This window comes from Lupinus angustifolius, chromosome LG12 (genome assembly GCF_001865875.1).
Source record: "Lupinus angustifolius cultivar Tanjil chromosome LG12, LupAngTanjil_v1.0, whole genome shotgun sequence".
In the NCBI taxonomy this organism is placed as follows: Eukaryota; Viridiplantae; Streptophyta; class Magnoliopsida; order Fabales; family Fabaceae; genus Lupinus; species Lupinus angustifolius.
The window spans coordinates 2698397-2715149 of record NC_032020.1 but is presented as its reverse complement, the minus strand read 5'-3'; the positions used below and the strand labels follow the sequence as shown (position 1 = coordinate 2715149).

At 30.1% G+C, this 16753-nt stretch overlaps 1 protein-coding gene across 1 annotated transcript; it reads left to right on the top strand.

Moving 5' to 3' along the window:
* LOC109362051 (protein DETOXIFICATION 53) lies at positions 7293–14506 on the top strand. The gene is made up of 2 exons (XM_019607623.1): positions 7293–7519; positions 12876–14506. The coding sequence occupies exons 1-2, from the start codon at positions 7331–7333 to the stop codon at positions 14280–14282; spliced, it is 1596 nt and encodes a 531-aa protein (XP_019463168.1). The 5' UTR covers positions 7293–7330; the 3' UTR covers positions 14283–14506.

The window sequence follows — 16753 nt, the reverse complement described above, 5'->3', positions numbered from 1 at the left end:
ATGCCATTTTTCTAACCGACAAATTGATAGAAATAATTGACTAGTGTCGTAAACAAGTATAGGGTAAGAGGTTGTCATATCCACAAGGATTTGCTGAGTTCTAGCCTTTCAACAATTAAAATACTACTATGAGTTTATTTTCAAAGGGTTTTTGTATTGGTTTGTATCCATTAATTAAATGTAAATTAACTAGGATATAAAATTGCTGGAATTTAGATGTGATATTGATTTTCACTACTCACCATCCACATACACTAGATTTGATCACAAAAATAATTACGAATGATGCTTACACAACAAGGGACCTCAAAATCACTAAAAGCTAAGTCTTAGTCAATTTGATGACTTATGCAATAAAGCTCTATGTCCAGCAACCTTGCACACAAGATAAAGAATTATGACCCACATAACATACCTTTATGTCTAGTAGTCTATGCATATGAAGTTGATCTAAGTGCAACACCTCAATTGTACTCATCGACAATGTCTTGCTCATATTAGTAGCTTATTAAAATATGTCTTTGTCTGGCAACTAAATTAACAAGATTAAAAGTATATGAACTGTTAAACATACATCTATGTCTAGTAGTCTATGTTAACAAGTTTGAGAGTTATTTAATATTCATATGCATATATGTCTAGTAATCATTCTAACACAACCACATATGTGACAATTAAGCATAAAACTACATCTAGAATTATACTAAAAAGATGAGCTTCTATATTGGGTTACGAAACCATAATTTATTCATGAATTCAACACCAATTTCATTCAAGGAAAGTCTTCATTTACCAAATAAGCATTAATTACAACAAAGACATCTCATAAAAATCGATTGCTCATAAGTAATATAAAGTAATATCAAATATATACATCAAGTGAATATTACAATCAATCAAATCAAGAATAGCGAATAAAACATAACCTAAAGAGAAGTGGTACCTACTAGATGAGCTTACATTAACTCCTTCGATCTTTCTCTCTCACATTTACATCTTGTTTCCAGCCTATACTAGCCTATGAACTAAGATAATTCGAAATCATTCTAATTGACACCGAACTAATATGTGTAACTAAAATTTATATCCTTTCTAATATTTTTCAACGTTATTTTATCAATCTCATATTTTATATTTTAGCTAAGCATAGGGGAGGTGCGTTGAGCACAACTCTTCATTTGGCTTGAATCTTCACCTATCTAAGTTGTGCTTGTCATACCTTCTTCACTTAACGTTGTGTTTGACGCGACTCCTGCATTGGGCACAAGTCAGTTGAAGATGGCCTTGGTCGATTGTTGGCCTCTTAAGATCAATCCTTGCTCATTTTTTCTCCTTTAAGTCCTAATATATCATGGAAACCCAATTTATATGATTAGTGTCATAATTCATCAAATTGCTAAGTATGTATGCATAAAGTTAGTATTTAAATTGGAAAGGTGCAAAATTAACCATATGCATTAAGGTTATATTCACACCTAAACTATTGTTGAGTTCTGATCATCATTAGGTTTATGTTGCGAGTGCTTAGTTTTCCTAAAGGAATGCTATTTAATTTACTAGGATGAATTTGACTATAAATCTCAATTAAGCAACAAGTTGATACTTATGAGTCGACTTTCTGTCCAAAGTCAAGACCCGATGTCATGTATTGAGTAGGATAAATTTGAAGCTCTAGAAAAAAGCCATAGAGATAATTCTAGGTTGTATGAATTTAAACTTGACATTTCAAATAAAGAAACTTATTTTTACTTCGGATAATGGTGATGTGGTTAAAAGTAAGAACTGAGAACATTGTAATGGAATGTTCCTAACAGCTAAGAAGCCCTCCATTCTAAATGATTTGTAGGGCTTTATTTCTACAGGTTAAAGTGCAAGGAACTTCCTTTAAAAAATTGAGCAACCCTTTACAAAAAATGAAAAGGTGAAGATGAATAACCTTTTGGCTAAGCTCGTCTTCGTGAAGTATAAAGGCAAAGAGAACATAATGGATTATATTATGGAGCTTCGTGAGAACATGCTAGTGCACTTGGTTTTGATCACACTTCCTACACAATTTGGACAATGCAAAATGAGTTATAACATTCATAAGTACTAATGGCCTTTTTGTGTGTAGGAGGAAGAAATACTACAGAGAGATAAAACTAAAATTGCTCACATGACTAAGATCTCTTAGAATAATATATGAAAGAATAATAAGGGTGCTACGAAGGGTCTTCTAAGAAAGGTAAACAGTGTCCTAAGTATGATATATGGAAAGTGAAGAAAGGTAAATCTCCCATTCTAGTTGATTCTAAAGTGAATTTAGTTTTTGTACCCAATGATACTTGACGGGTGGATTTTGGTGCTACTGCTCATAGAACTATCACAAAGCATGAATGATTGCATGTGGAGCTGACAATCAAGTGATTATGAAAGACTTGTCTTTGTGGGTGAAAAAAAGGTTTGTAGTAGAAGTAATTGGAACATTTAGATTACATTAAAACAAGAATAGATTTTATTTGAGACTTTTGTTATACAATCTTTCATATGGAATTTAATTAGTTCTTTAGTGTGTACAAAGTTTTTTTTTTGTTTTTTTGGAAATAATAAATTAATCTCTACCAAATTTTAAATGTTATTCATTATATTTTTTTAAGTGATATTTTGTGCATGGTTGATGTTGTTAGTTTCGATAATGAAATCATGAAAAACACTTCATGTGGTACCAAGCTCAAATTAAAACCTAAATTGTAAGATTTCTTGAGAAACTTGAGTTTGAGAAGGAAGAAAACATAAGAAGTGTTTTCTTCGAGGAAGAACCTATACTAACAATGATCGAGGTCTTGTACATATTACCGTTCAAAACATAACTTTGGCAATAGAAGATATGTTGGTACACAATGGCTCTTACTATCGAGGGGAGTAAATTGGTGTGTGGCTACCTCACTAATCCAATCACAATATTAATTTTTAGGCCTCTTAATTGATTACCTAATTCATTAGACAGATAATTTTAGTTTCTTTAACTCTTAATAATCGATTGACGTGCAATTAAGTTTCAATAATACAATGTTAATTTCAACTTAGTCGATTAACTAGAGACCTCTATTTGCTCCAAGATTGACCAATTGATTTCAAGATTGATCAATTCAATTGTAAAACAAATTCTAAATAATTCATGTGCAATTCAATTGATTAAAAATTATAATCATAGAAATTAAAAGTATAGAAGAATAAGAGACGACACCAAAGATTTCATATTGGTTCATGCCAAGAATGACTCTACATTCATTCTCTTAGTTGATTTAAGGATTTTCACTAATCAATATTATCGTTTGATACAAAACTAATCAACAAAAACTTTTGCATTATTTCTTCACCAGTTTGTCCCTAGTTGATTCCCGACAACCTCATAGCTCCTATTATAGCCTACAAAAATCACAACCCCTAGATTTATGATCCTAACCTCTAACCTTGTTCTTTGCTTTATTTTCCAATATCATAAAATCTTATTGTTTGTTACACACACCTTCTTTTGAAAATAACATTGAAAATGTAGAACAAAGAATACTATATTCTTTTCTATAATTTATTGCTAAAACTATGATCAAGTTGACTATATGAACACCTAGGAATAAGAATGAATATGATTGAACCTTTCTAATTTCTCTAAGATTTAGTCTAATCCCTTCTTGAATTAAGAAATGTATCACTTGACTGAATTTATCATTTGTAAATTGAAAACTAAGCGAATTACTGTTTCAAAATATTATGAGCATTGTTGAACTTTAAGAGATCACATAAGGCTTTTACGATTCTATTTCTTTTCACCTGATAAACAATTAAGGCTTAGTCATAATCAATTATTTTTTTGATAAAACATCTTAATCGATTGTTGAAATAGGACAATCGATTAACTACGACTCAAAATACTTTCTAAAAAAATGCACTTGTTGCTTAATCAATTATTGGAGGCTAAACTTAGTATTTTGGCTCAACCATCATCTCAACTATAACATGTAAAGATCCTAATTATAATCAATGATATGAGATGCATGAAATCTATTAAGCTCTATCCATCATTACATCTTAGACATAAAAGGTATAAAATAAATGAAATGTAAACTAAGATATAAGCGAGAGTAGTCTTAAGTTTTATGTTGTTATTTGTATGTCGCACCATTTCGACTTGTAACTAGTTGTCTTCATAAAAACCATATTATGTATAGTCTTCAAACTCACATGTATTTATGATATCAAAATAATTTTGAGAAAATTGGTCGACAATAATCTAGAATAATAGAATAATGAGGTTCTCCTTCAAGTACCTATATAGCAATCTCAATAACCTGAAAATGTGGAGATTATGTATAGGGAGATCCACTAGGGAGAAGAGAAATGCAATCCCTGATCATTATGTTATATTTCTTCAAGAAGACGAGGACAATATCAATGTAGCAGAGGATGATAAAATGAACTTATATCAGGCTATGCACAGTTCTAACTCTTAAAGGTGTATTGATATCATAAAGAATGGGATAAATTCTATGTATGATAATGACATTTAGAAACTTGTCTAATTACCTGAAGTCGTGAAACTCGTTGGTTGTAAATGGATATTTAATTCAAGAAGAGTTCAAATGTGCTAAGGAATAAATTGAGAAAGAAGGCACTGACTATAAACAAACATTCTTCCTAGTATCATCAAAGCAATTTGTTAGAACATTATGGCACTAGTAGCTAATTTTGATTTCGATCTCCATCAGATTGATGTCAAGATTGTCTTTCTGGTTGGTAACATTGAAGAAACGACCTATATGATGCAACTGTAAAATTTTATGTGAAGTGACTCAAAGTCTATGGTATATAACTTAAAGAAATCCACCTATAGCCTTAAATAAGCTCCCCATCAATGGTATCACATGTTTCATTAAGTCGTAACCTCGTACAATTTTAAGGTAAATAAGGTTGATGATTGTGTGCATCACATATGCGAACAAATTTATATTCTTGGTACTTTATGTTAATGATATAATGCTTGCTAGTAGTGATATGAAAATATCTGGTATAACCAAGAGATTTCTAATGAAAAATTTGGAAATGAAAGATCTATGAGAACGTCATTTGTGTTGAGTATATCATTCTCAAGGTATCCTATGGTTATGATAAAAGAGCTATATTGATAAAGTCGTGGATAGATTCGACATGAAAGATAGTAAGTTAGGAGGTACCCCAAAGCTAAGGGAGAAAACTTTAGTCTCAAACAGTGTCCCAAATGTGACTTTGAAAGAAATGAAATCAAAAGACTCCTTATACATCTGGAGTAGGAAGTCTAATCCACACTCAAGTTTACACACGTCCCAACATAACATTGGTCATGAGAGTTTTAGGTAGGCATTTGAATAACATTAGAATGCATCATTTTAATCCATACAATGTGTTACTTAAACAAAATAAATGTGTACAGCTCACTTATCGAAAGTCTCATAATATAGAAATTATTGGATACTTTGACTCTAATTTTGTTGGATGTCGAAACATCGAATACTCTATATTTAGGTATATTTTTATGTTGGTTGTAGGTGTTGTCTCTTGGAAGTCTGCAAAATAGACACTCATATCTCTTTCAACCATGGACGTAGAGTTTATGGCTTATTTTGAGACATATGAGCATGAAATATGGTTGCAAAATTTTGTCAATAACTTGCATATAGTCAATGATATTAAAAGGCCATTATGATAATAACTCCACACTGAGAAATGAGAATAGAGTGAATAACCTACCTTTCCTTGTGGAAGGAGGTCTTATTTATAAGACTACCTTCATGCTTGGTGTCTATCCCTAAGTTTTCCCATATGTCTATTTCTTTTATGTTAGGTGATTCTCAAATATTTTTTTGGTTATAGAGATTTTCAAGTTAGTCATTCATTTTGTATATCAACATATCCTGATTGACATCATATATTTTAGTACAATTATATTAACTATTTATTTAAGGAGTTATAAAATAAGTGATATAATATTCATAACTCATATGACTTTTATAAACTGATACGGGTTAATGAGTGAGAATACCTATGTTGACCCATAGGGGATAATGATAACTTTATTTGTTAACATATAAGGAACAATTATAGTCTTCAATACATCTATTCATGGAATAGTTTTTCCTTCTCCCCATCAAAGAGAACATGTAGTACCATGAGAATTTCCGAAATTTAGTTGAGAAAGATCATTATACCAATGCTTTAAAGAAATACCAAATAAAGATCAAGAGGATGAATTCATGCATATATCTATATTATTATTTTATTTATGAGAGAATCATAATATGAAGATATTAGAGAGTTGATAATTGTTGGATTAAAAGGTATATAATATATTGTTCTCGTCCTCTCTAACCCATGTCTTAGTCAGTTGCATGCACTACCTTGCACGAGTCTATTGACCTATTGGGTAGGCTTATATGACTCCAGACCCTTGAGTGCAAAAGTCCCCCAAATTTCAGGTTATGGGTACATATTATCTAATAGAAGTATGAGCCAATAGGACTCGAGGAACAATCCTTGGGAACATAATTCCCCGGAGCTTCAATTATTATTAGAATTAAAGTTGTGTAGTAATAATTAAAAGTACTATCTATCTATCTTTTATTACCTATTAAAAGAAGATTAAGATTTATCATTTTCATTATCACGGTAAAGGTGGTGCACGGTGGTGGTACCAACTTCTATTATTTTAAGGAACTAGTACATCAAGAGACACAAGTATAAAGTGACCAAAGATTAAGGGAATTAATGTACAGATTAATTAAGTTGGAAAGGTTTTTGGTTCTACAATTGTTTTCAAGTCCCAAAACGTCTCAGGCCAGTACCCATTTTCTTTTGAAGTCACTTCCTAATGCCATGGCTAATGAGTGTTGCAATTGCAAAGCTTAAATACATCCTTCAGTGCCCGTACACATCTTTCTTCAATTCCAAGGTTTGGTTAGTTTTTAGTTATGTCTTTATGATATCTCAGTATCTGATAAAAACTGTTCCCTTATGCATTCAATCATTTTGAAACCAAGCTTATTTTTTTCTTCAGTTTTAAGTCCTGTATTTTTTTCTTTACACTCTTGCATTCAGATAGCATGTGCACTGGTGTGTTACTCGGATGAATTAGTCAAACATGTTTTTGTATTCATGATACTATTTACAATCACACATATATATAAATAACTTGTTAACACAATCTTTTGTATTAATATATTGTGGATAATATAATCAATCACTAAAATTGGTGATGTTTTGTACTCTCTTTTTCGGATTTCTTATATCTACCTCGTTTTGCAAAAGCCTGTGGAAAAACATGTGCACTGGTCCTGAATCACGAGGAAATATAATTGGTGACCTTGGTATTTCAAAGATGGGAGGAGAATGCCATGAAGAGAGAATTAGAACCAGAGAAGGTGGCGAAATAGCTTGCAACAATGGCACATTCATTCAATGCTTTCTTCGTTATCTTACTTCCATTCTTCCTAATATTTCTCTCCATGAGGTTTGGAACTTATCTTTCTCTCTCTTTGATAGTGTTTTGGTTCTTTATACTGTTAAGTTTATATAATTTCTTCTTTATTCGGCTCTTTAAACCCTAATAAATTAATAGCATTTAATGAATAAATTCCAATTATTCGAAACCCACGGGATGCACTCTTTTATTGAGAGTCATAAATAAACTGATTTGATAATTAAAGTGATGAGATTAAGAAATAGAGTGAAACAGATTATGAGTTCTAATGTCACATATAACATAAAATGTTTTGATGGTTAATATAAAAGGGTTAGAGTGAAAGAAGTTGAAGGTTCAAGTCTAACTTATAATAATAAAAAAATTGAGTTTCAAGAATTCAAATTTGGAGCCATACCACTGAAAATGATGAAGTTAACTTAATAAAAAAAAGTATATATTGATTTTTTTTCAATTCTATATATCATTTTAAAACTCCGTACGGCAGATGATAACAAAATACTATCTTTTTATTTTTAATAATGGAAGGCTGAAGTGTTATTTTTATTTTACTTTTAGAGTAAAGGCTTGAGTACTTGAAATCTTTATAATTATTCTTTTTCTTATTAGTTGTCTAACAAATAGTATTGAAAACTCTATCCTTCTTAATGTTATTTTGTATACAAAATGGAATATCTAGTTCTAAGTGAAAATATAGTTCTAAGTGAATATATAGTAATATGGAAGAATTTTACCCTCTAAGACAGTTTTTGTTTAACTCAGTTAAGTGGGTGTTTAAAATAATTTGTAAACAAGTGTAGGAAAATTGTCAGCTCCATGTATGAATCTATGCTAAATTGAAAAATAATAAGTGATGGTTCCATTCTCATTTACAACAAATACTAATATATTCGATCATAAAAAATATCAACCACTGCATTTTCTTGGTTCCATTACAATCTTGTTGCTAAGTAAACCTACATTCCCCTGAGAAAAATTGAATAAAATGAGAAACTTCAAATCCATCAAAATAAGAACATTTTCTTTCTTTACTACACTTTCTAGTTCCTACTTTTCAAGAACTCAGGTATATTTCAACTTTTCATACATCTCACTAATTTTTCTTGGTTCTATACCCACCATGCCTGAGGCTTATGACAATGGCACTGGAATATGTTACCTTAAGTTATTACCATATACTTTCTCTTGTCTTCAATGTTGCGTCATGGCTGATATAAGACCATGAACATGAAAAAGCCATATAGGCACTTTTAATTGTCGTGACGTTATAACTGTGTCAGCACTGTACTTTTCCTAATTATATAATTATAACTATATGTATTATAATTTTAATAATGCTTATGTTCTTTGCGCGTGTAGTGGCATGCATCATAACCAAGCATAAAATTTGGTCAGAACTGTACTTAATAAGTTAATATATTAATAGTTAAGATATGATAACACATATCAATTAAGCTTACCGCATTTAGAAAAATAATAATGATATTTTCATACTTTTATTTTTACATTACTTATGAGAAAGATGTATAAATTATGTATAATAATAAAAGTAGATGTTCCAATTAAAAAATTATATACTTTTTTATCTGAAAAAAAGGAAGATGTATAACCGAGGAAGATTTTCTATTCACCAGTATCATTCCTCGTATAAAAACTATGAAGATGTATAACATTCTTAGTCTATTTGGCTAACATGCTCATATCGATGTTACCGCATTTTGTGGTGGTGGCTGTCCTTTTTGTTTTCCCCTCCTCCTTTAAGAATTGTATGTATTGCATATTTTATGCCTAAACAAAATGAGCTCTTCTATTTTTTCAGGCCTTATTATTTAAGAAAAAGTGTGCAAAACCCCCTAAAACTTTATATGTTTTCTAAGTAGATATCCTAAACTATTTTTCTTCCTAATTATTCCTTAAACTTTAATTATTAATAAATTTTCCCATACATACATATAATTTTAAATTACTAACAATAAAATTCGAATTAACACAATAATAATATAAAGTTCACTGCAGCAAATTTACATGACTAACAACAATGTCAAATTTTAATATTATATTAGATGGCTTTATATTAGATGGTTTGTATCAAAAGCTTTAATCTTAAAGTTGTTGATTCGATCATAAGGAGTTTCGGGTGGAAATGCATCTCGCAATGGAGCCTCCAGATTTTGATTTCCCCAGCAGAGGTATACATCACTCCATGTGTTGGGTTATAAGAGCATTCATAGTGTTTGTTCTTAAGGTTGTTCTTAACAAAATAGAATATTTTTATTCTGTTCTCCACTGTGCTGTTCTTATTCCTTGTCTTTTGTTCTTAAATAAGAACAAAAGTAACTAAATAAGAACACTCATTATTAGGAGAGAAGGGCAATGAAAATACATAATCTAGGAATAAATACAAGCACAAGCATATCAAAAAAACATCAGAACATCTAGAATGATTACAAAAAATTAAATTTTGTAGAAACGAAAATTAAAAAAAATTGAAGAGCCCCAATTTGTCTCCCTTGAACGAAAATTCCACCAATTCCATGTATGTCAACAACAAAATTATATTTTTTTTTTATTTATAATTGATTTCTAATATTTATAACAAATTATAACAATTTTTAATTTATTAATAAATAAGTAATTATTCTTAATATTTTGCTATATTTATTGTAAAATATAACAGTTTAGGGTAGGTGTTGGGACCCAAATAAGAATAAGAATAATGTTTGTCATTGTGGAGAAAAAGTAAATGTTGTTCTTATTTTATAGGGATTTATAATAAATTATAAAATAATATGTGAGGCCCAAATAAGAATGAAAATATTGTTCTTCATTGTAGATGCTCTAACCAATCACAAATGTAACAAAATTGAGTAGCAAAGTAAGTATAGGTAGCAACTTGATTTAAATAACAACAAATTGAAGTACAAAATATGGTCACTTGTAAATAAGAGAAGTACATTAGTAAACCTTACATCATCTAATGATGTTAATTCTAATTTCATTGTTAGTAATTTTAAATTATATTTGTAGGGACCAATTTAATTAATAATTAAAGTTTAAGAAGTAATTAAGAAAAACAAATAATTTAAAATATCTATTTGCAAGTGGTTTTCTGAACTATTCTCTATTATATATACACAACAAAGCCCAACCAATGTCGTGGGAGAAAAAGGAAAATTAAATATGGAAAGCTTAGCTATATCAGGCAATAGATCAGTCAAACATTGATCATAAATTCGATTTTATTGAAAAACTGGAAAATGCTTTTGATAGGGTAGGTTAAAGAAAAGTTATAAAGATATGTTAGGTAGGAGAAATAACAACGCAATTTCTGTTTTCGAAAGGAATGACACATAATTTTAAAGTTTGAAGCATTGATGCCCTACGCAATTTTTTATGGCAACAAAATGTACTTGTTATTTTTTACAGTTAATGTGTACAATCAACTTTGACAACATTCTTTTTCCATAAAGGATGAGGGAAATAGTATAAACCTAAATAAACCTAATTTATTTTCCCAAAAAAGTTGTAAACCATTCACAGTTGTAAGCTCTTAAATCATATGTATAACTAACAGTTTTTTGTACTGCCGAGGAGTATCCTCTCACTTTTTGTCGTCAGGAACTAATATTTTTAAGGTGTATATAACCCTTGATCTTTTGGTCCTGATGATCTAGGAATGTTTTATATCAATAGATCAAAACAGCATGTAGGTGCATAATAATTTTCTACTTTGTTAATTGCCATACCTAACTCACATATCCACTTAATCTCTATAAGTATATTCTTCTTATACAATAATGACACCCAGTTTATTCCCCCTCCCCAAGATTTGTTATTATGTTAACTCTTCATTGGAAAAATCTGAAACCGACACAGCATATTTTTTGGTTGTTTCGCTAATGTATTGTAGATTATTGAAGATTTACTGGGAGCATAAAGAGAATAGATAACTCAGGTTTCCTTCATCGTATTGATTAATTATTTGTCTATTGTGATTGATAAAAAAATCATAATCTATTTGATTTTGAATAAAATTTAATATGTTTTAGTAATCACAACACTTTAATACATAAAGTGACAGGAAATATTAAACAACATAATTGCTACCAATAAATAATTATAAAGGACAATTTAAGTGATATTGTTTTAGGTTTTAGACAACTGGTGTTAGTGATGAACTTTTAAGGTATCAATATTTTATTGTTCAGGGAATGGGGAAAGAATATTATATTCTAGAATTGTTTATTTCGCAAATAAAACAAGAGGGGGACAAGATGCTATTATTACCCTTGTTTAGATTACTTTGTATTAATATTTTACTAGTTCAAAAGTGTTCCCAATGACAGCGTTACAATAATTTACATTATGTATGTTATAAAAAGTGCAACACAGTAATTTCCTTTATAAAGTAAACACATGATACTAGGAACGACCAACTTAATTTCATATATAGCTAGATTTTCGAACCAGGTTATCAATGTTGGTTGTGCTCGTGCATATAAGAAATGTTTTATTTGAATTAGATTAAATTTAATATATTGCACTTTTTCTTATTCTATGTGTCAAATTGTTATGATTAGCCAAAACACTTCAAATATATTGTAATGCATTTGATTTCATCTTTATTCGAAGAAGAGGATTCCTCTGTACAAAAAACTATCTCTCTTCATATTCTTATTCAATAAATATATACCAAATAATATAATTTTTTATTTATATTTTTTCTATTTAATTGAATGATACATTTTAATTGATTTGAGACATAGATAAAGATATAGTAGACTGAGACAACATATCTTTATTCCTATTCGAGTAGCCAAAATTCGCCGCCTAAGAAGAAATTAGTCTCAAACTTTGTGGCATTGGATATATGAGTAGGATAAATTAAAAGCATTTCCTTCATTTATAATTGTAAACTTGTAAAATGCAAAACATACTATGCTTCCCTACTTGAAAACTAAAAAAAGTCATTTTTAAAATTTACCAAAATGCTTATACCGTTTTTACACGTGTTTAGCAAAACAAATATACCGAGATAGTATGTTAAACGGTGTGTTCTTATTTTATTATTTAAAAAAGAGTAGTTCCTGTAATGAAATGATAAAATGGCTGGAGTTATTTTGGTTCAAAATTATAATTTTGGTTTGTTTGATATTTATGCATTATTAATGTAAAAATTTATATATAATTAATATCTTATTTTTCATTTATTTATATTAATTTTTTTTAAATATAAATGGTAAATGATGATAATGTATAACTTTTATATTGTCAATACATATAGTTTTTTCTTATGATTAATTAGTTGCAAATAATGCAAATTAGTACCTTAACCTCAAACTAGTTTCCTTAACAAAATTGTGAAATGGAAATTATTTGCATACAGTTGAAAGAAGAGGTGCTGTCACTTGCAAAGATTTCATGTCCAGTAATAATGACTACCCTGATGATGTATTCTCGTTCTGCTGTATCCATGCTATTCTTGGGTCGCCAAGGGAAAGTTGAACTAGCTGGAGGATCATTAGCACTTGGATTCATCAATATTACTTCTAATTCAATCCTCAAGGGCCTAACTATGGGCATGGACCCTATTTGTTGCCAAGCATTTGGAGCCAAAAAATGGTCAGTTCTAAGCCAAACTTTTCTCAGAACACTATGTCTCCTTGTAGTTGTTGCCATACCTATTTCAATCTTATGGCTCAATATGGCACCAATATTTCACATGCTAGGTCAAGACCCTGAAGTTACTAATGTTGCCCAAGTTTACATGCTTTTCTCTATTCCTGAACTCCTAGCTCAAACTCATCTTAATCCATTGAGAACTTTTTTAAGAACCCAAGGCCTAACCGGGCCAATAACTATAGCTGCTTCTTGTGCAGCAATTTTGCACATACCCATCAATTATTTCCTGGCTATGTATTTAAACTTAGGAATCAAGGGCATTGCATTAGCCACAGGTTTGAATTCCATAAACATGTTTCTTGGCTTGTTGCTTTATGTTGTTTTCTCAAAGAAAGCACTCAAGCCTTGGCAAGGAGCTACGGTTTTCTCGGCCTTACACGGTTGGGGACCGTTGCTGAGTCTCGCGGTACCTAGCTGCATTTCAGTGTGCTTGGAGTGGTGGTGGTATGAGATAATGCTCTTTCTATGTGGTTTGTTAAGTAATCCACAAACCACAGTTGCTACAATGGGCATCATAATTCAAACACTTGGGTTCTTATATGTGTTCCCTTTTGCCTTAAGTTCTGCCATGACAACAAGAATTGGTCACTCATTAGGTGCAGGCCAACCCATACGTGCTCAAAGTACAGCAATAACCGGGTTTGTCTTAGCATTTACCTTTGGGGTTGTTGCCTTCATTTGCTTGATGTCAGTGAGAAAAACATGGGGGAAAATTTTCACTGATGAGACACAAATTATTGATATGGTCACAACTATACTTCCAATTCTAGGACTATGTGAAATTGGCAATTGGCCTCAAACAGTTTCATGTGGGATTTTATCAGGGACTGCAAGGCCTTATGTAGGTGCTAGAATAAATTTGTGTGCATTTTACTTAGTTGGGTTACCAGTTGCTATTTTTGCTTCATTCATATACAAATATGAATTGGTGGGTTTATGGTCTGGAATGTTAGCAGCACAAGTTTCTTGTCTTTGTATGATGTTGTACACACTGGTTCAAACAGATTGGGGCCAACAAGCTAAGAAAGCAATGGAGCTAGCTCACAGAACAAATGAGGATGAGGAAAATGTAAATGATGAGGAAAGTGGGCTCCTTAGTTCTGATCTATGAGATATAAAAATTCATTTTTTGTGCAAAACTGGTAGTCCCCAAGTACATGATCATGAAGTGCAAGTCATCTTCTTTAATGAGTTTTTATTTATTTATTATTGTTCATTCAATTGGTGGGTAATAGAATCCTTCTTAATTCATTCTTTTCCATCATATTCAGTGTGATGTACATAAGAAAAGGCTACTTTATGTAATTGTGTACAACTCATTCACAATGAAGCTTTTAGCACTATATCATTCATGATATAAAACAACTGCCTAAGGCTGTGGTCCACAGTCAGTACTTGGGAGCAATGTTTTCAGTTGCACCTTACCACCTTAACATCACAACAATTTGTTGTTTTTTTCACCAGATTCTAATATATTCTGTTTGAAAATTATTTATTTCACCTTCACTTAAAGATTCCTAATTATCTCATTCAAAACATACCCATCTCGTAAGTCTCTTGAACCAAATATTGCAATCATAAGAATTGATGGAGAGGATGACCATAAATATATGTAGATGATTCATTAAATACATTATGCATTAGATGATTGTTATTTGAGATATAAGATATTTTGTATTTCATATTTCTTGGGTGAGATCGAGTGTTAGTGGGGAATTCTAATTCATTCAGTTCATTCATAACTTTATTTTTATTGATTTGGATGAATGAATATTCAATTCATTTGATTTATTTTATTGGAATTAAAAATATCTTTAAAGAAAATCTTTCTTTTAAAAATCACTATTTCAAGTTTTCAACAAAACATTTTTTAAAATCACTTTTCAAAATTATTTTTTAAAAGTGTTTTTTTGAACTTTTGAGAAAAAATTGATTATTTATACACACATACAACATTTAAGGTTCTACCGATAAAGTTTATAACAAATATTTATATATTTATATATGCTATATACTCAATAACAAACTATTAATATTAACTACATTCACATGTCATATTATTGTTGAGTATAATATTTATATGTTGTTGTTATAAAAATTTATACATAGTTATTACATCATCCGCCATTAATTTGAATTGCTTTCAGTGCATACATTTTTCTCATAACTGATATCAGTTTGATTTGAAAAAGTTTTTTTTTTAAATTCTACGAGCATGCGACGTTTATAATTGATCTCAATTTAATAAAACAATTCAAAATGAGAATGAGAAGTACTACAAGAAAGTGAGAATTTAGATAATAAATGAAATTGAAAAGAAAAGAAAATCAATTTTTAATGTTTTTTTGGATAGAATAGACTTCTAATATTAACTACATCCACATGTCCTATAATTAATCTCAATTTAATAAAACAATTCAAAATGAGAGTGAGAAGCACTACAAAAAAGTGAGAATTTAGATGACAAATAAAATTGAAAAGAAAAGAAAATCAATTTTTTAATGTTTGTTTTTTGGATGGATTTTATATTCATCCAAATGGATGTAACCATGGATATCTATTGAATATAACAGATGGATACAAATCTATTCATTATTAAGGTTATCTAGTGGATTATATTCATTTCAATCCATTAGCTCTAATGAATGAATTTGGATGGATTTAATTTTCTTAGATTTGGATGGATTGTGGATTATGGTAATTTTGACACCTCTAGTGTTATCCTCATAGAATGAGAGAAATAAAAATTGTAATCATACTTTATATAGCAAAGATATTTCTGAACTAAGTACAATAGTTGTTTATTTCTAAATTTGATGAGGTGTTTCCATGTTAAAATTATTGACATCATTTTTTTACTTTTTCCTCTATTTTATTTATCCATTTGCTACTTTCATAAGTGTTCATTTTATATCACACTAAGGAGGATAATTGGTTCTGAATTTCCTAACAGTGATATTAGAGCTCATAGGTCCATTTGGGGAGGTTAGCTTGTGTAATTCAGGATGGAAGTAGTCATTAACGTCTCATTTGATGGAGACTTTTTTCAAATTCAAATCTCACACCTATTCATATTAGAAGTCCATGATGGAGGATCACTTATACTACAAGCATATGCATGAGTTTCTTGCAAAGACACGCTAGAAAATAAGAGTGATAAAGATTGAGAACTTTCTATTGAAAAGTTGATGAAATAATTTGGAAGTATATTGATAAAAGTTTGTTTGACCATGTGTCCACATATAGAAATGCTTATGAGTGTGGTAAAATTCAAATACATGATTTAAAAGAAACTCCTAAAAATAAAGCATCTATTGTCATAAGATTAGTGAAACTCGACTATAGGGATGACCAGAGTATGATAGAGCACTTTAGCTCAAGGGTTTGTCAATCAATTGACAAAGATAGATAATGACTTACAAACACTTTTGTTACTTAGTTTGTTGCCTAAAAGATTGGACACATTGGTGGTCATGCTTAGTAACTCAGTCCCAAAAGGAAAAGTCTCAATGGATATTCTTTCATATTTTCTATTAAATGAAGAATCCGGAAGGAAATAATAGATTACATCATTCCATTATG

Excerpts from the sequence above, each read along its gene's own strand:
- LOC109362051 (XM_019607623.1), top strand. The coding sequence starts at position 7,331 with ATGTGCACTGGTCCTGAATCACGAGGAAATATAATTGGTGACCTTGGT. Across the intron at positions 7,520-12,875 it reads CTAATATTTCTCTCCATGAG|TTGAAAGAAGAGGTGCTGTC; the intron begins GTTTGGAACTTA and ends ATTTGCATACAG.